This window comes from Dermacentor albipictus, chromosome 4, assembly GCF_038994185.2.
Source record: "Dermacentor albipictus isolate Rhodes 1998 colony chromosome 4, USDA_Dalb.pri_finalv2, whole genome shotgun sequence".
Lineage (NCBI taxonomy): Eukaryota > Metazoa > Arthropoda > Arachnida > Ixodida > Ixodidae > Dermacentor > Dermacentor albipictus.
In genome coordinates, this window is record NC_091824.1 from 134,717,179 (window position 1) to 134,741,227 (window position 24,049).

At 43.5% G+C, this 24,049-nt stretch overlaps 1 protein-coding gene across 11 annotated transcripts in view; it reads right to left on the bottom strand.

Annotated features, from left to right (window-relative positions):
- Positions 1 to 24,049, bottom strand: part of LOC135898392 (thrombospondin type-1 domain-containing protein 7A-like) — an 818,428-nt gene that overhangs the window by 138,341 nt on the left and 656,038 nt on the right. For all 11 annotated transcript variants that reach the window (XM_065427299.2, XM_065427298.2, XM_065427295.2 and 8 more), the window contains 2 exons: positions 23,301 to 23,399; positions 21,507 to 21,587 (listed from right to left, as the gene is read on the bottom strand). In XM_065427299.2, the coding sequence (XP_065283371.1) occupies positions 21,507 to 21,587; positions 23,301 to 23,399 (180 nt within the window). The remainder of the gene's footprint in view (positions 1 to 21,506; positions 21,588 to 23,300; positions 23,400 to 24,049) is intronic.

Here is a 24,049-nt window from a genome sequence, read left to right on the forward strand (position 1 = left end):
TACTTTGGCAACATTTTTGTACTATCCACTCGTCGAATGGCGTCCAGATGGCTCCGTGTCATCAACGGCCTGCCATCTGTTCTCGAACTCACTGAACCACCGGAAAACCTGAGTACTTGACAGGATGTCGTCTTCGTAAGCCTCCTTAACCAAGACAAGCGTCTCGGAAGTGGTTTCGCCCAAGTGAAGCAAAATTTAGTCACGTACCGCTGCTCCCGCGAACGTTGCAATTTTTGATGTTTTCTGCCATGACAAAAACTCGAAAGCAGCTTTCGCGCCATTTCAGATCCTCACTGCGTCAGACCTCGGACGCGACTGCCGCCCGGTGCGTTACTTAGCTTAGAACCCCCACGTTTCCTTCCTTTCCTTTTCATCCTCCTCCATCCTCCTCCCACCACAAATCCCACCTCCGGAGAGTGCGCTACTGGTGACAGCAGCGTCGCGCGGCAGGCAGTCTCATTACTTTACAGAAAGCTCTGTATACTCTCACAGCTGCTCTCAAAGCCCACTGCGTATATGTTGGGCGGTGAAGGAGAAGTGTGCAGTGAGAAAATTGTCGCCAAACACCGGAGCTGCGAGAAATATGGGAGCGGCACGAAAGAATAAACAAATAGTCCAAATAGTGGCACAGGATAAAATAAAGCGCTAAGATGATTTAACTGATCGCTTTGGAACGAACAGCACAAACGTAACGGTAAGCACCGTCAAGGCATATTGACAACCCCCCAATTAAGTTTTTCACGCTTGCACCTTGGTACGATCGGCCAGCTTTGGTAGCGACCTTCTAGCCTCTCCTGCACCACTGCGACGAATCGCCTCGTGAAGCTAACAATGCGTCCCCCTCGGATAAACCGGTGGCACAGCAAGGCGACACACGTTTGGCGGATCGAGTGTTGTTTGTTGGTTCACTGTCGCCGTCACTGACGATGGGAATAAGAAACTCCTGGTAAAAAGACTTATACGGGGATTCCTCACTGACTGCGGTAACTACCACGGTCGTTTGACAGACGCTCCACTGCAGCTAATTTCTGGGTCATCCCACGAACCGAAACGCGCCAGCTTGATTCAGGCGTGAAAATACCTGTCTACGAAGCTCCCCTCCTTTCTGTGTGCTCAGTGAACAAAGGTGCGGGAGTGACCGTGTGAACCCTCGCCCTCAACGCGGGTCCTTCGGCGATTTCGGACGCTCCAATTGGACGAAGGTTGGATGGCAGATTTCCCTGGCCTGGAGATCTAGGGAGAATCGAGGAGGTTTAAGCGGACTTTTTCGGCTCCTCAGTGTGCTTCAATTCAGTCATGCTAGACTGATGAGACGTAAGGTTCTCGACTTTTCATGTTGATATTGTAATAAACTCAGTACTCCTCGTTCTCGATGAGAACATGCTCCTCCCTTCAACAATGTCCTTAGCATGGATGAGTCGGACGATGACATAGATCAGCTACCCCTTCCGACATGCCGGACCCCAACTCTTACAACCTACGTACGGACAAGGGATGAAGGCTAGTTTTAAGTTGTTTGATATTACCAATCAGGCCTAAAACAAAAAACAAAAGAAACTGTCGTTAAGGCCCCCAATGCGGCCAAATACCGTAATTACTCATGTAAGGGCCGCCCTGGTGTAACGTCCGAACTTTGGAAAGCAAGAACTTGCAAAAAAAAAGATTCATTAAGCATCATGTGCATACACGCGTGATAGCTAATTTGAGCAAACCGCTACTAGACGGCACTAGTTTGCCGAATGCGGCATTATCATTACCGTTATCCCGCAGCAAACTGCACTTTTGGTTACCGACTACGACAAAGCGGCGCTGGTTATGCCTAGCCGGCGGGTGCGGCGGTTTAGCCTAAATGTTCGTACCAGTAGAACACATATCGGCGAACAAGCGTGAGATAGTGTACACGGGCTGGACTGACGGTAGCGCGCGTGAAGAGGAATTTGGGTCCGCGGACAATCAGCCGTCAACTACCGCGAACGCCTATAGCAAGTCCATGTGCTCGAGCTCACGTGCAGGCATAAAGGCAATAAGGCTCAAAACTTGATTTTGCGCAGCCATAGCTGAAATTTTCGTGCGGATCTAAGGTTAAGTGTGCGGCTTCTGCAATTCGCGACGACGTGCGACACCCATCGGGCTGGGCGCTGGGTGAACGCGAAACGCATCCGCGCAGCTTCGGCCATCACGAAATTTCAGGCTAAATTTAGTTTTAACAGAGCACAACAATGCGCAAAAGTCTGCAAATGAATTTTCCGATGCGCTGGCGTTTTACAAAATAAATCTACAGGATTCATTTTACCAGTGTAATTCGTTTTTTCGGACTGCCTGAATATTCGGACGTCTTCACGGCATTGTCCTTGTCAGAAAAATCGGTGAGCGATTGTAAATGCGTTGATAGTACGTCGGCCACCAGTGGTTGCGTTATTTTGGATAGCAGTCTGATCGCAGTTAGAGGCTTCACTTTGTAGAAATAGACCCTTTTGCGGAGCAGTTTGCTCTAGTGAAATAAAATGGCACTTTCGGTGGCGCGTGGCAGGTTGTCTCAGCGAACGCGCACGAATACTAAACCATTACCACTTCTGCTCTGCTTCTGCACGATCAGCTCTCGGAAATGCAACTGGTTTTTCCCTAATTCACAGTGCCCCAGTCATGCTGCAAGATGTGGAGCGGCGTAATGAAGATTTATGTAGTGGTTGGCTGCAAAAATAGTGTTTGGCATATAAAGGAATGGAATGAATCTGTGTGTCCAAGTTCACAGACCGCTGCTACATAACGACTGCCTTTGTTGCCAGCCGGCAATCGCGATGTACGGTTTTCCTCGAGGATAAAAAAAAAGACTTATTAACCAGCATTGTGTCGCCAACTTCAAAGGAAAGGACTTCAACTCGCGAACGTCGGCAAGAGTGAGTACAGCTCGTTACATAGTGACAAAGGGAGTAGCGCCGCTTCCTCGCTTAGTTAGTTTCTCGGATCATTATCTACATACATCCACACCCAAATCATACGCAGACTTACGCCCACTCTATCGCTAACGTATTAAGAATAAGTAGACGCGCGCACATTTGAATCAATGCGCCACATCAGGGGTGCTGGCGACTACACTGGCAGCACACGAATGTTCGCAGCTGAACGTTTCGTGACGGTCCACAAAATAAGCGAGTGACTAGAGATACATATTTGCTACAAGCTAGTACTAAGTACAGAACATGTTACGAGCCTTGCGCGCTGCAAGAACTAATCAATGGCAGCTGAACGCGTCCACGAGCGATAAGACTGAAAATAAACAATCAAATAGTGACAGCACCGGAGAAGACTACTGAGTCAGAAACGGGACAAGCCACAAAAGTATTTGCCAAATAAGGAACGGAGAGCAAAACGTAGTGGTCCTGATTCAATTGATAAGCTCAAAGTTTGTATACAGATTGGAATAAATTTAGAGCCCCGCTTTTAGCACAAGTCCCGCATGCGCTGCTCGCGCCGTTTAGACAAAGCGTAATGAGCTCCCAAAGAGCTTACATGTCCTCTGAAGCTGTGGCGAAAGCGTCGTGTCGCCCACCCAGTCACTGTCTACGATTTCTCCACCGGTACAGACGTTTGCAGAGCCGTGCGGTGCACACTCATTCTAAACACGGAGACAGCTGATGCAAGCTATGAACGCGTCACCATGCGATCAAATATGGCAGCGCCCACGCGATCGCCGTGAAGAGGTTCTATGAGCGTGCCTCATGTGAGGCCCGCACCCAGTAAAATAATAATAATAATAATAATAATAATAATAACTACAAAAGTGCAGTTCTTACCAAAGTAAATACGCTACAAACATGCTAGTTGAGGTAGCCAAAATTAATCCGGATTTTTCCAATACGGCGTGCCTCAAAATCGCGTCGTAGTTTTGCAACGCGAAACTCCTGAATGCGATTTATTTCTACTTTTCGTTATTTCATTCCTGTTCCAGCCACTGATTCATTCTTGGTGTATGTCTCATATGGACTGAAAATTGTTTCCGTTATCTCCCAAACACCGCAGGCGTACGATGCGACCGGTCTGCTTCGTTTATGTTATGTTCTTTACAAGTCTCTCGCTGTTGCAGAATTTCGCCACGATAGCTGCGTATTTCCGTTTACATACACGCGCCATCGTCTATAGTCTAGAGTCTCGCGGGAGTGACAGCGCAAGTTGTTCACTACCAAGAAACAAAGCGGGTCAAGGTTCCGTTATCAGCCCCCTCCGTCGCAGCTTATCGGAAAAGCATGCTTGGGACAACGGAATTCCGAATCCTGCATAATCCGGGCAAGCGCGAGCGAGCCGATAGCCGCCAATCGCCCTAAGAGGGAAGTGCACTTGACCTCACAACTGAGAGGGCGGCACGCAACGAAGGCACACAAAATATAAAGACAGAGGAAGCTAGAAATGGGGAAACAGTCACGGAGCCCCTTCCTAGGAGGCTCAGTGAACCGTTACGCGTTCGCTCCCTAACCAAGAACAATGGAACATGGGAACAAAGAAAGTTGTGGGAACCGGACCAAAGAAAAGAGAAGCCACGCAAGTCCGAGCTTATCGCTTTTACTGCTAAAGACCCACTGCGAGATGCACGATTTGTTTTTTCTCACCCGTCACAGCTTATGCGTGCGCGTGGGCCTGAAACGAGGATGCCGAGGCGAGGAGCCTTGATATGCTTTCGCTTTGTTTCGCTCGCCATGGTGCGGGAGGCGCAAGTTTTTTGTCGGCGAACGGACCTCTCTCATAAAGTGCTGACGGAACCAGACGTCTCAGCGGGAGAGCTCGCTCGCCTGGGCGCGCGCAATGAGCCGCGAACTCTTTTGGATACGTCTTTGGATACGGCCTTGGACATAGACAGTGGCGTGCGGGGGTCGTGAACGCCCCTTGCAAGCAGTCCGGTGGAAAAAGGAGCTGCCAGTGTTCAACCCTAAACTCTTTTCTTTCTTTTTGTTTCTTCAACGCATAAGGCGGTCAACGCTCTTCGTCGTTGTTTGCACTGTTTGCACTAGATACGCAGGACCATAAAAAGTATTCGTTCTTTTTTGTGTGTGGGAGAAAGGCACGTAAAACGAATAAGTATACTTCTGCTTTTGTGCGTGATTTTCAGTTGCTAAGTGCGTGTGTGTGCGTATGCCGAGTCGCTTTTGCCAGTAACGGGCTACATAGCGTTTACGACTGTTGAGAAGCTTTAAAGTCACCATGGAGTACTTTGGGAGATTATTTGACAGTAATAAAAAAGTGTGAAAAAAATTGAACATATTATTTATGACATCACAGCCGTGAGCATTTTCTGTCATATGAAAGAGCGCCACAGATACCCCACTCAGATCATTGAATAATTAGGATAATGTATAATATGGATAAACAAGATTCAAAATCTACACTTAATGCTTTATGTGATGTAGTTCATTGGTCGTGTTGTTTGGGTGCCATTTTCTCAATCCTTAGCGAGAAACAATGTATGCCGTAGTGTTAACACATAAAGGAACGTAATGTCAGGGACAGTTCTATTCCAGACGGACAAGAGGCATCGTGATGTTGAGTTGCCAAATATGGCATTTGCAGCAAGAACAACTGTTAACCATTCCACTGGCATAACTTCCCCGATACTTAATGTGAGTCTCCGGTTGGTCTTTTGCAGTCTACAATTTTGCAACCAACAGCCATGCAGGCACCAGGCAGTTCCGTACTATGGTCGGCCTGTAGTCGATCAAAGTTCTGCAGCCTATGTATGTAGTATGACGCGGAACATGTTTGGAGCAGCTGACAAAAACTGCACCACACACCTCTCTAAAGCAAAAGGGACCCTAAACGGCTGACGCAGGCAACTGATAATGTACGCGATTGACGTGAGAGATTGTTTACGGCGAATTGAAAGCGCCCTGCAGAGACACCGGGACGAATCTCGTAGTCAAAAGTAGAAAGACTCAGCTTCGGTTTAATTCCTACTGTGAGTTTGCGCAAGAAGTAACCAGACAGAAAGGACGACACGAACAGGATGAGCCCAACCCCCCCATTGGTATATTCATTAAAAGGCCGGGTGATTTATACTTGTCACAAAAGTCACCTTATTTCTTCAATTCTCCACCCCCGCATCCTAGGCATACGCGCCTATTAAGTGTCGCTTCTTTAAGAATGGGCCGCAACCCTACGTGCCGCACCACTTCGCAAACGGTAGGGAACGTGATCTTGGGTATATCCAGAGCACGTTGAGCTATGTGCGTTCGTGACTGCTGTCTTGTGTGTGATTAAATTGTTCGCCGCAGAAGATGACCGCTGGTAGGGTCGAAACCATGGTGGCTACAGACCCGGGCTACGTGAAGCTGGGTGCCTCCGTGGCTGTTGTGTGCTATTAAATTGCTTACCAGTGAAGGTGACCTCTAGCAGAGTCTGAACCACGGTGGAAGCACGCCCGGCCTACGTGAAGCCGTCTTCGTCCACAGCGATTTTTTTTTGTGTGATTAAATTGGCTGCCGGTGAAGGTGACCGCCAGTGGAGTCTGAACTACGGAGAAGACTAGGGTGCGCGTCTGTGATCCATGTCTAGACGGCAAGAGGTAAACGCTGACGCCTCGAGAGGTTTATAAAAACGCGCCAATCCGACACTTCACCCGTCTGCTCCGGGGACGATAAACGAACACCGAGCAACTCCCGGGCAAATAAGCGGCCGACATCACGATCCTACACCGAACACCGCCAGCCGCCGTGGAAGCCAGCCGTCGACGTCGAGGCGCCGGCTTCGAGTGTCACTTACGGGCCGCATCGGTTGGGACGGACTGTTGGTGCGCCCGGTTTACTGTATGTCACTTTTGATTCTGTGGACTGTGGACTCTGTGGACTGTGGACTGTGGAATATTTTCTCTCCTGATTACTGTTTAGATATGTAGTTTGAACTGATGTGCATTGTTCACGCTACGATTGGACATCGTAATTGTTCAACATTGTTACACCTGCTCTTTAGAACTGTCACTTTCATACTTTTCTCTGTCTAACATATTCACATCCACTACTTAATAACGCCAGTTTCTTTTGTAACTGAGAAATCACATTAAATTACTGCCCCTTTGCTTGATTTCATCAGGCCTTTGTCTCGTTCACGACGGCAATTGGCGAAAGCCAGGCTCCCTTATGCCACTACTCAGGAGGAGCTCACGCGTCGACTCTGAGTCGTGACAATACTGAACGTCTTTTTCAAGCGCTAAGTGCTTGGGGAAGAAAAAAAAGAAACTGACGAAGAACATGTTGAACAGCTTTCCTATTGGTTATTCACGCGACATATGCTGCACAATTACACGTATAGTTTTTATGTCAGCAAATTATACGGATGTCTGAAGTAGGCATCTCCCCCATCTCCTTAATGGGAAACGCCCCGACAATTTCTGGTAATTCGGAGCCTGCCTCTTGATAAAATGCGTGTGTCTGTGAACTCCGGTCTGCAGCTGCAACTGTTGCAGTTATCTGCTAAGTGGGAGAGTACCAAGTTAGACGGGCACAATTTATGCCTTTCAACAAAAATAACACTTTAGAGCTTGCATTCGCGTCGTCCGTGCCCCTCCCTCCTTTTTTTTTTCTCTTCCTTTTGTGTCCGCGTGGTACTTGCGCAAGCCATAGTATGAACCAGTAACAGCTAGCCCAACTTCAAGTACTATTTTTCAGATTAGTTCCGTGTTGCTTAACTACCTGCCGCGATAGTTTAGTGGTTATGGCTCTGTGCTGCTGAACTAGGCGTGTTGGCTTCTGTCACGGCCGCGGCGACCATATTTCAATGAGGGTGAAATGCAAAAAAAAAGTAGAGAAAGAAAAGAGAATGCTCGTTTGCTTAGGTTTAGGTACCTGTTTAAGAACCCCAAGTAGTCAAAATTACTCAGGACGGGGCCCCATAATCAGATTGCGGTTTTGACGCATAAAATTCCAGCATGTAATTTTTGTGTTGCTTAACTCTCCATGTTTACTGCTTCCTCTCCGATCCGCCGAGAACCGCAAATTGACGAGATTCATGAAATTTAGCCAGGGAGTCTCACGTGCCACAGAGCTTCAATCACGGATACTGCAAAACAAGGTACAATCAAATTAAGCAAGTCGTAAGCCGTCGCCTTGTCGAGGGAGGGAGAGGAAGAAAAGGAAGGTAGTCAATCGGAATGACCTCCACTGACTACAACACTGGCAAAGTAGAGTAACGCTAAAGAGGAAGAGTGATGACATAGGTTCATGTGGGTTGGAATGAAATAGAATGTTCGACAAAGCCGTCCTTTCAATACATATACTACATGCTTAACTGTCGGTACTTATGGAAGCCACGAAAAGAACCACGAAACCAACCACAAAAGCAACCACGAAAGCAACGACGAAAGCGTTCACTGCAATGTTTTTTTTTTTTCAGAAAGCGTATGACAGTCTACTATTCTTTCACTTAAAATGTGCTATATTCTCTAGTTTAATATTTATCTGAACAATCTTGCTTGCTTACCACTAAAATAAAAATAAAAAGCTATTTATACGCTGATGACACAGCTTTGGTTACATCGAACAGATCTTTGGACGAAACCACTAGAGTAGTACAGTATGATGTCTCTAAACTACTTGATTGGTTCGTTGACAACAGAATGTTAATTATAAATCGAAGACTAACATGATATGTTTTCACAGTCCACGTGGAGTAGCTGCGGATGTTTCCCCTATTTATCTCCACACCAGTGGCTGCGTTGCATGCTCTTGTCCTCCGCTGCTGTAATGTTGTTCTGCTTGTAATGCTCGTAAAAACACAAAATACCTGGGTTTGCACTTCGATGACACGCTGTCATGGTATGTTCACATTGAAGAGCTTGCAAGACGCTTACGTGCTGTGTGCGCTCATTTGTATGCTCTGAAATTCTTGTGCGAGGCAAATGTTCGTAAAATGGTTTACAAATCACTTGGTGAATCCGTCATAAAGCACGGAATAACAATTTACGGCTTTCCCTCTTCTAGTAGATTCAAGATAATTTACCGCATTTTAGAGAAAATAGCCTATAGCCTCCCTTACAGCAAACTTGGTCATGGGGAGGATGTCTTTTTAAGCATGTACCAGTCGGACATGTTGTTTGTCGAGCAGCAAGCATTGCTTGACGCCATTTGTAATAATGGTTTTTCTACTAAATTCAACACCCCAACGTGAAATCCCGCTGCTTACGTTGGGTAGAAAGATATGTTGTTGCTCGCGTCTACACCAACTATGGCAACAGGACTCATGCTTTCTACGTGCCGGCAAAAATTAATTATTTGAATAACAGTAAGATCACAGGATCATTTAAACAAATAAAATAACTTCTAAAGTCGTGGGTGATACGTAATACCCATATTTGTTAGACTTTTCCCTCAGATTTCTGTAAGCATGCATGCAATGACGAAGCACATCCGGCAGACTGCTTTGTACTCTGTACCTTTATTGCATTCGTTACTATTGGATACCTGTTTGTGCGAACATAATTCCGAGGTTGTGTTCGATGTCAATGTATTTCCGTTTAATACATCTTAGAGACATAGTATGTGCATGCCTTTTCAATATTACAGTACTCATCTCGTAGGTTTTCCTTATTTATTTAAATCCATTTATTGGTAGTACCTGCCGTACTCCGCAGCCTCGCACACAAACACTGTTGCTTATGCGGGCTGGATATGTAAGTATGAAGAGATCGTATGTAATAAAGATTATTATTATTATTATTATTATTATTATTATTATTATTATTATTATTATTATTATTATTATTATTATTATTATTATTATTATTATTATTATTATTATCAGGCTACACTAACAACCTCATGCCCTCTCTCCAAAATCACTTAACCATATACGTTTCTCCCGCAATGTTCTATGCACTGGCGTATGTTTCTTTCTTTTCTTTTTGCTGCCTAATGTAGACCTCCAAATTGCTTCTGTTTTGCAACTTCGCGTTCAAAAATGAATGTTGTATCCTCTGTGCTGCTGACTAAAACCGTCGACACGTAAAACGCTGCGCGAATCGACTTCTGCGACAAAGCCGACCTTGGGGGTATGCGATCTGCGAAACACGACGGGAAGCATTGTTAAAAAAAATTGATTACTGAGCAATGGCGCATTTTTCGCAAGTTTCACTTCAGGAACCTAATCCAGGCAACGTTTTCACGGTATATGTCGCGTCTAGTTTAATTTCGCTGGCTGGAATATTTTCCTAAGGTACCTTTCTAAACTCGTTCAAAACGCATGCGCTGATTTCTACAATTTTGATTACAGCGCATCTTGAATTCATGAGCTAATTGTATTCTAGTGGCGTGTACCCTTTGGCTCCCTTTGTGTATTTATTTGTTATATGTATTACCTATCTATTACAAGTTACAACCTATGTATTATAGGTTGAGTTTGGTTTTATTCCACTCGTTGAAATTATTTCCCGGGATGCTTTCTCTCGCCTGCTATGCGGCAAGGCAGCACTACAGGGACAAAAGATTCGTACGTCCTTGAATTCATCATCATCATCATCATCATCATCATCATCATTTTTATTTTCACCACTCGATACAAGGTGAAAAAAGGGAGAGCCGGAATAAAAGCCGAAAATTCTTCGGCTTGACAAATTGACGAGAAACGGCTCGTCGATTATGCTAAAGCTCATCGACCTAGAATGTGCCGCTATGGTGTACATTCATGGGCTGGCGTGTAAGGACAGACGAAACTGTCAGATTCTGCAAGGAGCAGTGGACCCAATGGCTTTATTAAGTGATATTCAAGCGTTAAGCCCGGCTGCGCACGGCATTTTTGCTCAAGTTTCGGCGCATGATAACATGTTTTATTTGGTATTTATACAAATAAACTTTACGTTCCAGTTTATTCCTTGAAAACCAATCAGTATGTACATACTATCATTGAGCAATTACCTAATTAATCACACAATACAGCTAACATATCATGCTAAGTTTTCACGTTCTTAAGCGCCATTAATGTCATGAATATCAAATGAAAAGTAACAAACCGAGTGAACCAACAAAATCTTCATGACAGCTAGAACGCATATTAATGTTTAAGCTCATTGGCCACCATTCCTACCACAATCTTCACATTTCTCATCTCTAGTGACTCGATCTGTTCCTTTCCTAGTTATAATTGAATCACCCTTTAAGGAACCTATCACTTGATATCCATGTAGTTAAGGTTTGTAAATAGCGGATAGCACTGAAGTGAGCATATTCAATATTTATTACCATCATTTCGATCCCGTCTGTGATATAGTCAGAGAAAATATCTTTATAATTGTAATAAAACTGCACTTAGTAGGTGCACAACACAAACTCCATTTTGTTCTATAGCAGTTCTTCATCCTCTTTGCTCCCCCTGCCTCTTGTCTTGTTCCAACTTTTTCTCTTTTTTGCACACCATCCTAGCATTACACCATTCCCCCCAGCATTGTCTGCATCCCTCCTGGGATGATACTTGAATATATTTCCAATAGCAGCGGACTCCATAGTGTCACTGGGGCCATTAAACGACAAGAGATTATTTTTCTGACGTTGTATAGTTCAATTCAGTTTTGTTGAATGTGTAGCTATAGTAGCCAACTTTACGGAGTTGTTGGTTTCGTGGTCGTAATGAGTCTCTCTGATACAAGACTACTCCCGTTCCATAGTGAGATGCACCAGTATTCATTTCGAAGGGCAGCGCAAAGTGTGGTAGGCACAATACAGGATCATGAGAAAGAATTCGGACGAATTCTCGGTAGGCGTCATCACACTCTTCCGTCCAACATAATGGAACATCATTCTGCGTTAATCCTGTCGACTGCACCAAACTATGTAATAAAACTGCACTTAGTAGCTGCACAACACAGACTCAACTTTGTTCTATCGCACTTCTTCTTTACTCTCTTTTCTCTCCCTGCCCCTCGTCTTGTGTCAACTTCTTTTTTTACAGGTCCTCATAGGATTGCTTCAATAATAACATTCATTCATGGAAGAGGCAATCAGTGAATAGAAATTAGCATTGTCATACCAAACAAAGTGAGTCTTGATCACTATAGTGATTCAGTCGTACCATTTTCTAGTTATCATTCTCAATCACAATTTTTATTACCTCTCGTTTGATATCTATCACGTTATGCTGTTTAAAAGTATGCGTACATCAAACCGAACGTGCCATTAGTGTTCACCAATGACTCGGGATCATCAATTCGCAATGGTAACCAAAAATTTTTATTTAATGACTGCATGATTGATTCCACTGACGACATGCACGAATGAAGGTTACCACTGTGATACTAAACAAACTGATTCTTGATCGCTAGTAACTCAAAACTATCATCTCCTAGTTATATTTCAAGTACTGTTTATGAGAATTTTCTTTTAACGTCCATGATGCTATACTGTACAAAACAGGAGAACATCCAACTGATCGTATCACCATGGATCACTCATGAATTATCATTATCAGCTCGCAATGGTAAGAAAAAATATTAATGTAATCCCTTTTTCATTGATACCAATGATGGCGTGTACGAATGAAGGCTACCATTGTCATACTAACTAAGGCTTAACCTTACCATTGTCATACTAACTAAGGCTTAAACCTTACCACCTCCTAGTTATTTTAGATAAATCATCATTTCAATGTCTTTTCATTTGATATCCAATGATGCTAAGCTACATGAAAGTACAAGAACATCAAGCTGAACATATCATTGATGATATGCTCAGTTTGATGTTCAAGTGAAACCCAAGTGGCTCCAGTTCGCATGGCTTTTTTTCGTACGGCAACACCGACGTCGACACATTAGTGAACACTTATGGCCTTGCGCAATCAGTCAGCCGTGGTAACCAAAGAAACACTCATTTCTCAATCCACGCGGAAATAAAATTGCTTGTCTGGCTGTGGTTGCGACACCACCACGCTAACCAATTCAGCCACTGTCGGTAGGTCATACATCACGCCCTTTAAAGCGAGGGTTTATATGCATGAAGTAGATGCAGCGCAAGGCCCGAGTCAATCACAGGCGTCCCTTCCCTCCGTAGGAGGAGGGAAAGAGTTTGACCATGTGTTCGCTCGCTTAGGCGCCCCCCATTTCCCGCCTGTTCAGGCCCGGCAGTCAGATGGGGAGGCCGCGTTTGGTTCGTTCTGCCAAAGAGCAGGATGCATTGAGGGAACAGTAATGGGAGCGGGCCGCGCGTCGTACATTTGGCCGAAGAACAGGTGGTGTTTTATGAACGCCGCCGGGAACTCGTTCGAGATAGGGCTCGTCGTCGACGTGTTCGACCTTGCCGCGAGGGCGCGCGAAGCCGAGGCCTTACGACAACGAAGAGCCGCGGATTTCGAGCTTCGCTTGCACCCCTGTTCCCGGTAGAGGAGGGGTTATAATTTTTGTATTGATATCAATGACGACTTGCACGAATGAAAGTGGTCATTGTAACAGTAACATAAATGACTCATCATCACGGGACTTAAATATACGAGTTCCCGTAAGCATTGTTAAATTACACTTTCTATGGCAGTTCGTTTGATGCACTCTAAAAAAAGTTTACACCCTTTGGGGTGCATATCTGCCACACAATAATAATCGTCATCTGCCTTGCTTGCGTTTCCTTTCTTGAAAACGCCGCGCCAGCTACTTTTCTGTCGGCAATGCTATGTCATGCTGATAACGCGCATGCCGTTCGTTACTGAGAAGTACCGGGCTCGCAGCGTTAACGCAAGGAAATGCGGACTATACAGATGACGTTTATTGTTGTGTGGCAAGATACTACTCAAAGGGCGTAAACTTTTCTTGGAATGTATCCATGACATTATGATGTGTAAAACTGGGAGAATCGGGCATAGTATGCTAGCAAGTGGTGATCACTAGTGACTCTAGCATTAATTAGAAGTAAGATGTAGTCCCTTGGTTAGTTGCTCATCAATTCACAGTGTGATTAGTGATTGGTTTTCATGACGACATATTCGATTGGAGGCTACCGATAGCCTAGTAAAAGAAAGTTATTTCCATTCACTAGTGGCTAAAGCCCACCAGTACCTAGTGATCATTTAATCACAATAAGATGTTTTCTTCTTTCTTTCTTTTTTTTGCATGTTAGGAATATTTGCCCTTTGTTTAAAGAAAATCAGCTACGTAATACCAGGACTGAACATGCCGTAAAGTTAGCACTTTTTTTTTATTATGGCATTTCATGTGACAAACCCACGATGTGATTACGACTCACGCCATAGTGGGGGGACTCCTGATTCATTTTTACCACCAGGGTTTCTTTAACGTGCATCTACACCTAAGTACACTGGAATATTTGCATTTCAGCCTCATCGAACTGCGGCCACGGCGGCCGGCAATCGAATCCTTGACCGCGCGCTCAGCAGCTCAGCGCAATAGCCACATTAAATATTGCTAAAACATGCCCACTCAATCGTCTGGCAGCATTGCGGTTCTCTGTTTTTTTCCTTTGCGTATATTATGGTTCGCAGTGTTCACAATCTTGTGGTTAAGGGTACATCTGTGACCTTTGAAAGCATAGATGAACAACTAACTGCCGTGTATGCTCTACCACTAATAATTAGAAACATGCTCGCCTGAGGGCAATTCTGACAGATAGTCAACGGCCAGTCAGGTTGCATGTCAAGCTTTCCACAGGAATCTACTCATAACAAAATAGGATACATGGAACTCGCATATGCTGAACAAAGGCACCCTTCCTCTTGGGTAGCGGCATGCCCAAACACTTCCTCCCGATGCAGGGCTTAATGTCTCCCATCTCACGCGAGGGCAACGCTCTGGCTCTGGAATGGGAGCAATTACGGGTACGCCGTGTTTACTGGGCTACATTTGTTTTCCGCCGGAGTCGCAAGGCGCTGGTTCGCTGGACGCGGAAAACAACAGCGTGACCTTGCAGGCGCTCTTCCCGCAATTAGCAAACTAGAATTACTGTCGCCTTCCAGAGCCCTTGATGTTTACTGCGTGTTTAGCCGGTGCGTCATTGAAGAAGCGTTTAAGAGATGTACATAAAAGGAAGAAGAAAAAAAAACGAGAACGAAAGCTTGAACCGATAGGAACGTGTCTATGCCTCTCGGCACTACACGTCTCCATGCTTTCTTGTCACTTTCGAGGGCTTGCAACTCCTTTAACCTTATTTACAAAAGGTCACATTTTATAAATCTTGGCGTCACATCAACATTGAATTGCACTCACGTTGCAGTTGCACCCTTACGCCTGATTTCGCGAGTTCCTGACAGTTTCCGTAACATACACCCACTCAGCCTTGAACCAGACTGCACAAATAACACACACACACACACACACACACACACACACACACACACACACACATATATATATATATATATATATATATATATATATATATATATATATATATATATATATATATATATATATATATATATGAGAAAAGAGTTTCAATGCCACAGATGCGACGGCGATGACCTTGACCATAACTGCCCTTTGGACGGGCCAATGAATTCAGTAAATTTTGCGGCGGCTTTTGTGTGGTGCTATCACCAGATGACTGAGATGCTGAGTTAGCGGCCGACGACGGGCCACTCCGTGCGTGGGGCCGCGTATGTAGTGGCGCTAAAGCAGCGGTTATGAAAGCGAGGAACGTCGCCGCACCGTGTGCAGCTCTGCTAAATTTATGCGCTCGCGCATATGCCAACACTTGGCTTTCAGGCGTCGACATCTAGCAATTAATATGCAGAAAAGCGCTGTGATGACGTGAAATTCTGATAATTTATAAAGAATAATCTCACAGGCACAAGAAAATGCCGAATGACAACGCACGGAAATAGTTATTGCCGCGAATTGAGTATAGAACTGTGTAACTGTCCTTGGCATAAACTTCGGCCATAACTTGAAGTTTAATAATCTTATTGCTTATGTTAGGCAAAAAACTGCTTTTGGTATAAGAGCTCTCAGTAAAATCTCGCCCATTTTTTTTTCTGTTCCTGCCTTAATGTTTTTATACTTTGCCTTGATATATAGTCACCTTACTTATATCATTACTACGTGGGGAAATACACAGAACTGTCACCTATCATTAATACAGCACATTCAGAAGCAGGCCATTCGAATTATCACCAACAGTTATTTTTACTCTAATACTGCTCCGCTCCTTCTGACTTCCTTCTTACTATATTTGCCTCGTTTAGATTTCATTTACTTATTACTCTATTTAATTTACTTCAATTAATAGATTCAATTAATAGATTCTAGGTTACTCACCAATCGCAATAGCACTAGGTTTGCTCATAATCACAACTTTCTATTACCCAAATGCAACACGAATTATGGCAAAATGACTTCCTCGTTCTCAGCAAATCAGCTGTGGAATGACTTACCCCATGTTCTGAAATCATCATCCTTGCATGTATTCAAATATGAACTTAAAAATTTCATTTTGTACAACTTGTTGTCGTGGTTAACTTACTTTGTATATAAAATGTGTACTTCATTTATTATATAAGTTATAACAATTTAGATTCGTAATTTGCTAATTTTCTTTTTTTCATGTATGACACCTTGTATGAAAATCGAATGTATTCCATTTCACTACTTCGCTCACTTTTTGTTTACTTATATATTGCATAATTTTACACTGCTGCATTAATTATTCATATTGTACCGATCTTGTTAACCAAGGGTCCCGCTGCAGTCATTTGACTTTGGGACCCTCGCCTGTATACTATTAACAACCAACTATGAATCTTGAAAGAATAATAAATTCAAACTGAAACTGAAAACTCAAAAAAAAAAAGATTCGGCAGAGGTACTTAAGGTTGCTTAGGGTGTGGGACTGTGATAGCATTATACAGTCGCTTTGGTGCAATGTTTTGGGTGATGATGATGATGCTGCTGCTGATGATGATGATACGACAAACTAGGCCCCGCCTTTAGTCAGCCAGATGGCTGCCACGTGACCGTGACGTATGCATTGACGCACGCGCTAGGCACACCTTTAGTAAGACAGAACCGTTGAGTCACCGTGACGGCGGGGATGCTTGCTCGTCTCGCACCCAAATCAAAATGTACCAAATTTTCATTTCGAAGCCATTCATTTACTGTGTTTACAGGAACCACCATGAGAAATTTGACGACAATCCCAGCATTTCTTTTTTTTCTTTTTTTTTACTGTTTGCGCTGTCAGCCGTTTATTGTACCATCGCTCGGTCACGCCGACGACGACAACGCCCGATTTTCCTGTTATGGGGCACATGATGCTTCGCAATAATATAGAAGTTTACTTCAACCCAAATAGATTAGATTATGGGGTTTTACGTGCCAAAACCACTTTCTGATTATGAGGCACGCCGTAGTGGAGGACTCCGGAAATTTCGACCACCTGGGGTTCTTTAACGTGCACCTAAATCTAAGTACACGGGTGTTTTCGCATTTCGCCCCCATCGAAATGCGGCCGCCGTGGCCGGGATTCGATCCCGCGACCTCGTGCTCAGCAGCCTAACACCATAGCCACTGAGCAACCGCGGCGGGTCAACCCAAATACGCAGGCAACAGTCATTACACGCGTCTATTCAAAGCCGATAAACGAGCTGGTTGTATAACTATAGCAGTACTAGCACCACCCCGCTAAACTACTTAGGAAACAATTATTTCAGCTTATAAAATGATGTACTCCAACCACCTCAGACTAAATTCAATCGCTATTACGGAAATAACCCGCGGCGAGTGCACACACAATTACCGTACGCCGCGTAGGCAATTATTGATCTACCTTAAATATAAAACGAACCAGTATAATATGATTTCCTACAGTTCTTGTTGAAAATTATATTTAATTCAGGTGAATAATAGACTTCGTCGTGTGGGCAAACAAGATCTATTCTTCATGCTTAAGTACTGCCAGCTCTTGATAAACTGTCTGTTCTAGCTTACAGACTGCAATTTCCCTTACGTCAGTTCTCTCTCTGTCACTGTTTTCTGCATGCTTCTCGGGCCTTTTTCTTTTCGAAAGTAGACAGTATACTTAGTGCACAAAGTAGCCTTCTTGATGAGAATCAGCAACAACGCATTCAAGTACGAAAAAGCGACAGAAGGTAAGAGTGTTCAAATTCTGAAAAGGAAATGGAATTATTTTTATTATGCAGTCAGTGTGAACTTGGAACCTCTCAACCTCCAAGGCCATTCATTGTGCGTTGCCATAGTATATGCCGTTAAATATGGATTCCTATCAACTTTATCGCAATAAATTTCGCGTTGTAGACCTGTGCACGATCATGGCGAAGATGAACCTTGGTAGCGCAGGCAAGTTGCACCTAAGCGGTCTGCGCTGCAGCTGAAAGTGACTTATCAACCTTCTTTATTTTCTTAAAATAAATCGGCACTGACATCGCATTACCAATCAAAACTCTAATTTTTCGTTGCCACTTTGCACAGTGACATTAAACTATCATCGAGGGCCTGAGCAAAGTGCTTCTATTTAGAACTACGTGAAGCAAGGCTACAACCCCCGTGATCAACTAGCGGTTTTCATTTTTCTCACAGATGTTGTGAAGTTTAAACAATGTTGCAAGATATGAGCGGCTCCATCAGAGGTGGAACTCTCTGTGTTAAAAACAAAAAAATTGCTACAAAACGCCGGGCACGGAAAGATGTTCTTTAGAACACACGAGTTATCGTGATTAGATGCGGCGGAAAATGTCGGCTCTAATACGTCCACTGCGAACGCCCGCCCTAGACGTCGACAAATGTTCACCTTTAGAGTACCACTGCAGCTAGCGCAGCAACAGCTGAAATAAATGTTGGGCATGTCAAGTGTCACGTGTTGCACTGTGCAGTGTGCAGTCATGTGCGGTATTCAGCAGCGCATCATCGCGTAAGCTACGGGCTTATCAAGATCAGCGTTCGTAAGAATGAAGCACGTCTAGAGGGAATGGCGGCGGAGGAATTTCAATATCTTAGTTTTTATTTATTGACTTTTCTTGGGGGGGGGGGCACGAAAACCGCAGATTTTGCTCAGCGTCATGAAGTTACTATAAATTTTATGACGTAAGGTATCGCTGTCTGGTTTTCACTTTAGTATACTAGTGTAACATTAAGGCGTATTGCAAGCCTTCCCCAACCTTAAACTCGCTATGTGTTCTCCTTTCAGCTGCAAGAAGCACGAAGAAGCCAGTGATTGAGTTTCTATAGCATGTAAAGTATGTTTCAGCCCTCCTCTAACGCGCATCTATGTATATGAATGTCATTACGTACCACGTACCTTAATATACAGGCTGCAAATGAAGAGAATCAAAGCAGCTATCTTGGGCTCAACAGTAGAATGCCCTACACACACTGGACCCCAGCAGAGCATTAAGACGCAAATGTTTTGTGCAGACGAATTTGCACGATCGTCATAAATTAAGTGATCGTGTCAGTAGAGATAAATTGACTGTTAAGTAACTTCGGGTTAGCATTCTTTCAGTGAACTTGGGACGCCGAAAATTGCGTTCTCTATCTATAGCGAAAACAGAAAGCGTCGATAATGCGTGCGGGGAGCGCGCATTCCACGCGAATGACTGCAGCAGCGCCATCTACGCCTCTTATAAAGAAGAATCAATTCCCGCTTTTGCAACCAGGTGTCAGTTTCGGCGCTATCAATACGGCGCGGGAACTGCAGACTCTTCAAGTGTAGTTGCGAGGCGCTCGAAAACATTCTCCCGGGACCCCGTGTGCACGATATCGCGCGTTGCATTCAATTCCTTTGGAAAATGAACTCGAAAGCGATTACGTAAAATACTCATAATGGGCGCGAAGGGAGTTTAGTTCATGCGAAACTACATGAAAGTTATTTAATTATGACCATGTCGGCCGCTTTCGAAAGCATTCACAACAGGCGAATCAAGACACCTGTGTCGTCACACACTAGGAAAAGCACCCAATTTCAGTATCAGTTTATTTCTTTCGTAAGCGGTATACCTGCTACATAGGTATACAGAAAGAGGTCTGAGAACATGTAGCTGAAAGGGGACCATAAAACACATTTTGGATACCCCGATATGACGGAGAAATTTGGGATTCAGCGTAAGCATACCACCCCACCACGCGATGTTAAATCTGCATCTCTGTTTAGAGGCAAAGAAAAGTTTTTTTACAAGCATGAGTAGACGGTTATTTTGTCAACACACACGTAGGCGCTGCTTTCGGCACAAAATCGTGGTATGCAAACAATAATGTGGCTTTTTCGCGTTCGTTATCGCGTTCGATAGGTAATTGCAAATGATTGGAAAAATTATGTCCCTGGCCTGTCTTGAGGTCTCATGGGAACATAATGCAGTGTAAGGTTTCTTAACTTTTGTTCCAGGCACGGAAAGAAAAACACTGTATTTATGTTTCTATGCTTTCTGAAGAATAGGACGGAATATCTTGCTTTCCAACATCAGTAACTGAATCATCATGCCTTTTCTTGTTACTTGCTCGATAAAGCTCCGCGGAGTCACATGTGCACATATTTACGGTTTGAGTACATGCGACAATTTCTGCTAAATTCAGGTGACAAAAATCATTGTGTTTAGCTCACTGACAGTGAACCGGCTAGGCTAAAATGTATTTGTAGAATGTATGCCGAATTTAATATTGAAAGCGCAGCGAGGAAAGATGGACACGTAACCCATAAATTTGATATGATTACCTGAAAGCGTGCATAGGAGTAACGGCAATATACAAATGCTAGAAAGCTGTACTAGTATAGGAGTAGTAGAAAACACGGACGTACAGAAGATGGAAGGGAGACATTGAAAAGCTACACGCGCGCATAAAACGCCAGCGGTTGGTTGAAACAAACGGTAAAGCCTTGAGAGTTGAGACTTCAAACTATGCGTGCCGTTCTAATAAGACTTTGTCGTAGTTACAATAAAACATAACGAGACAAAGGTTCACAGTAAGATTGAGGCTTGATGAATAGTGTTCGGAAAACTATACCTTCCAAAATATTAAAACTTGCACTTCCACATACACTTCATGAACCTAATGTTACCACAGAGCGATTGCATATTGTTTCACAAAAGCATGTGATTTGTGTATGTATGTGTGTACGTTTTATTGTACTGTTAATACTATGTTTTTCTGTTGCGGCCTAGACTAGAAAAAAATATGAAATTTGTATTTTTATTTGTGTAATTTTGTATCACTACCTTCCCAAACTTCTCTTGAATATTATTTTGCTTCTAGATGTATTTAAGACTATATTGTAACTTCCATGATATTTTAAATCCTGACACTTTGTTGCCTTGTGTTTGCTGGAAGGCGGGGCCAGACGCACTGCTTTTAAATCGCAGCTTCTTTAGCCCCCATTTAACACCACAGTTGTTTATGTTTCTGTGTCTAAACCATGGTCGGAGTGTGTAAACAATTGTGACAAAATAAATTAAAATTCCGACTCAAACAAGCGTTTCTCTGGAGTCATTAACTCGACAATGATATTTAGTCGAGACCCTGCTTCCAGGGGCGTCTCTTGCACGACTGCTGTTGATCGTATAAGAAAACATGACGCTCAGGACGCAAGCCTCACCTTCGACGATGAGGCCATCGGACCGGGAGCACTGCAGCGTCCCATTTACAACTCTCCACGAGTACGTGAGGCACACTCCGTCTGCAGATTGCATACAATGAAATGGTAAATATGTCGTCACGAAAAAGAATATTAAACGCACATTTACTAGGTAGAAAAGTTATATGATGTTACAATTCAGGCTCACGCACTCAGCAAGAAACGGTAATACTGGGCAATGCCACAAATGTGGGAATTACTGGATGCTGTATATTGTATGCGACATCCCATACACACAACAATATTCAGGGTGTCCCAGCTAACATTAGCCAGACTTTAAAAATATGCCGATGCCCTCCAAGACCACGCGACCAAATATATGTTGCTGATTATTGTATGAAGTAAGTCCCACTATTTTCTGTATTTGCATAATTATTCAAGATTAAGTAAGCAACTTAGGAAACAACGAAGTTAGGCATGAAATTCCAATAAAAATGTTGTAGAGTGCTTTGCAAAACGTCCTATTAGACAGTTTTTAACTTTCTATCTATTAGGCATTAATGTCTTTCCGCTTACTGCAGGTTCCCGAAAAAAAAAATACCACGTGACATGTCTGCTTGCGCGCCTTGATTGGACTGCTTCCAGGCGTTCCGAGCACAAACGAACACAGCACGTGGCCGGATGTGCTGCCGCTGCGCCTGCTGATCACTATCATGAACCGCCGCGAGGGAAGCACAGCGGTGACGTAAATCGCACAGCCAATGCCTGCGGCACTGACCTGTCGCCTTTTAAGCGGCAACGCACCCTGCTAGATGCTATGTTCATTTGTACGAAAAAAGTTTGGGAGCGCTGCAATCCCGACGCGCAAGAGGGCACGTCACGTGGTGTTTTTTTTTTATTTCGTGGGCATCTGCAATAAGCAGAAAAACACTAATACCTAATACATAAAAAGTTAGAAACTGCTTTATCGGACGTTTTACAAAGCGCTCTACAACATTCTAAATTGAATCGTTTGCCTTACTTCGTTGCTTTTGGAGTTAGTTAGTTAATCTAGACTAATTATGGAATTAAGCAGAACAAAAAAGAATAGTGTAACATACTACACGCAATAGTCAGCAACATGCATTTGGTTGTGTCATCTTACAGTGCATCGGCATATTTTTTAACTCTTGCTAAAGTTAGCTGGGCCACCCTGTAAATTGTATATTGTATACTGGATGCTGTGTATTTTACATATCTTGCTCATCTTTGATACGTCTCTACATTGTTATTATTAACCGAGGATCCCGTTGTAGTCTTTCACTTTGGGACTCACGTCTGTATATTATCTCTAACCGATTCATTGTATTTAAGGAATAATAAACTGAAACTGAAATTGAAAAAAGGGATATGTGCATGATATTACATTCTGTGATTATGTCGAGAAGCTAAAAAATAACAAAATAAGAACACAATACAAAGAAAAGTGAATCGTCAGCCAATTTTATAATATATAGAAGGGAAAGCGCGAAGTGTATGTAAACTGTTAAGATATGCTGCTACCTTCCCAAAAACAATGCTTTGTCTGACTACGGAAAATCATTGCGTCAATTTTTCGGCAATACCTTCACTCTTAAAATCAGCTTTCTTTAACTGCACAAACTTTCAGTAGTAAATTTTTTTGACGGTACCCGCTTTTGTGCTGTTTTTAATCCCCCTTAATTATATTTCGCAATTACAACTTGTAACCTGTGAAACGTTCTTAAGAGCACAGCCATTGAGCGACACATGTGACATTCAGCGAGATATGATAACCCAGAGTGCCTTGGCACGTACCCCAGCAAGGCCTAGTCTGAACCATTTCCAATGGGCAGTAGCGGCTCTCGCCAGTCCTTGAAGGAGTCATGACCGCTCGAGAGCGTGATGTCTGACCAACTGAAAAGAGAACACGACAACATAACTGTTGTGTCATCTGAATGGCGAGGGAATAAAGCGAGGCGTCAAGTAGTGTGACGCCTCGCTTTATGGCAGCTACCACAAAGCTGTTCCACAGCTTTAAGGCAGCTACCACAAAGCTGTTCATCAAGTAGAATTGACATTGGTTTCAGGCTTTGGTACATAGGCTTTTATGTTGTAGACTTTGCTCTACAGTATATTGTACTGCAACATATCTGTCCCTTCTATCTGTTAGTCCTGTTATTTTGTTTATTCTCAATTGCTGCTGGACAGATAAGCTGCCCAACGAAAAGTTAGATATTTAGGATTCCCACGACCTTATTATTTCTTTGTTGCCTTCCCATTTGCAAGAAATTACCCATAGTACAAAAAAATAATAGAATGCGACTATTCATTATATTTCTACAGCATCAAATGCCAACTGCGTCATCTACGACACTTTCTGTAAATAATGATTGTAGTGTAAATATGAGCTTTTAAAATCTCTAAAAGCCGTTGATTGCTTCTTCCTTCTCTAGCGGTATTGAAACACAACTAAAGGTAGTCCCGTCTATGGGTGAGAACGTTGTTCCTTGTACAAGACAAGCATTGATAACCAATAGCAAAGTGTTGATTTTAGAAAGGTGCGT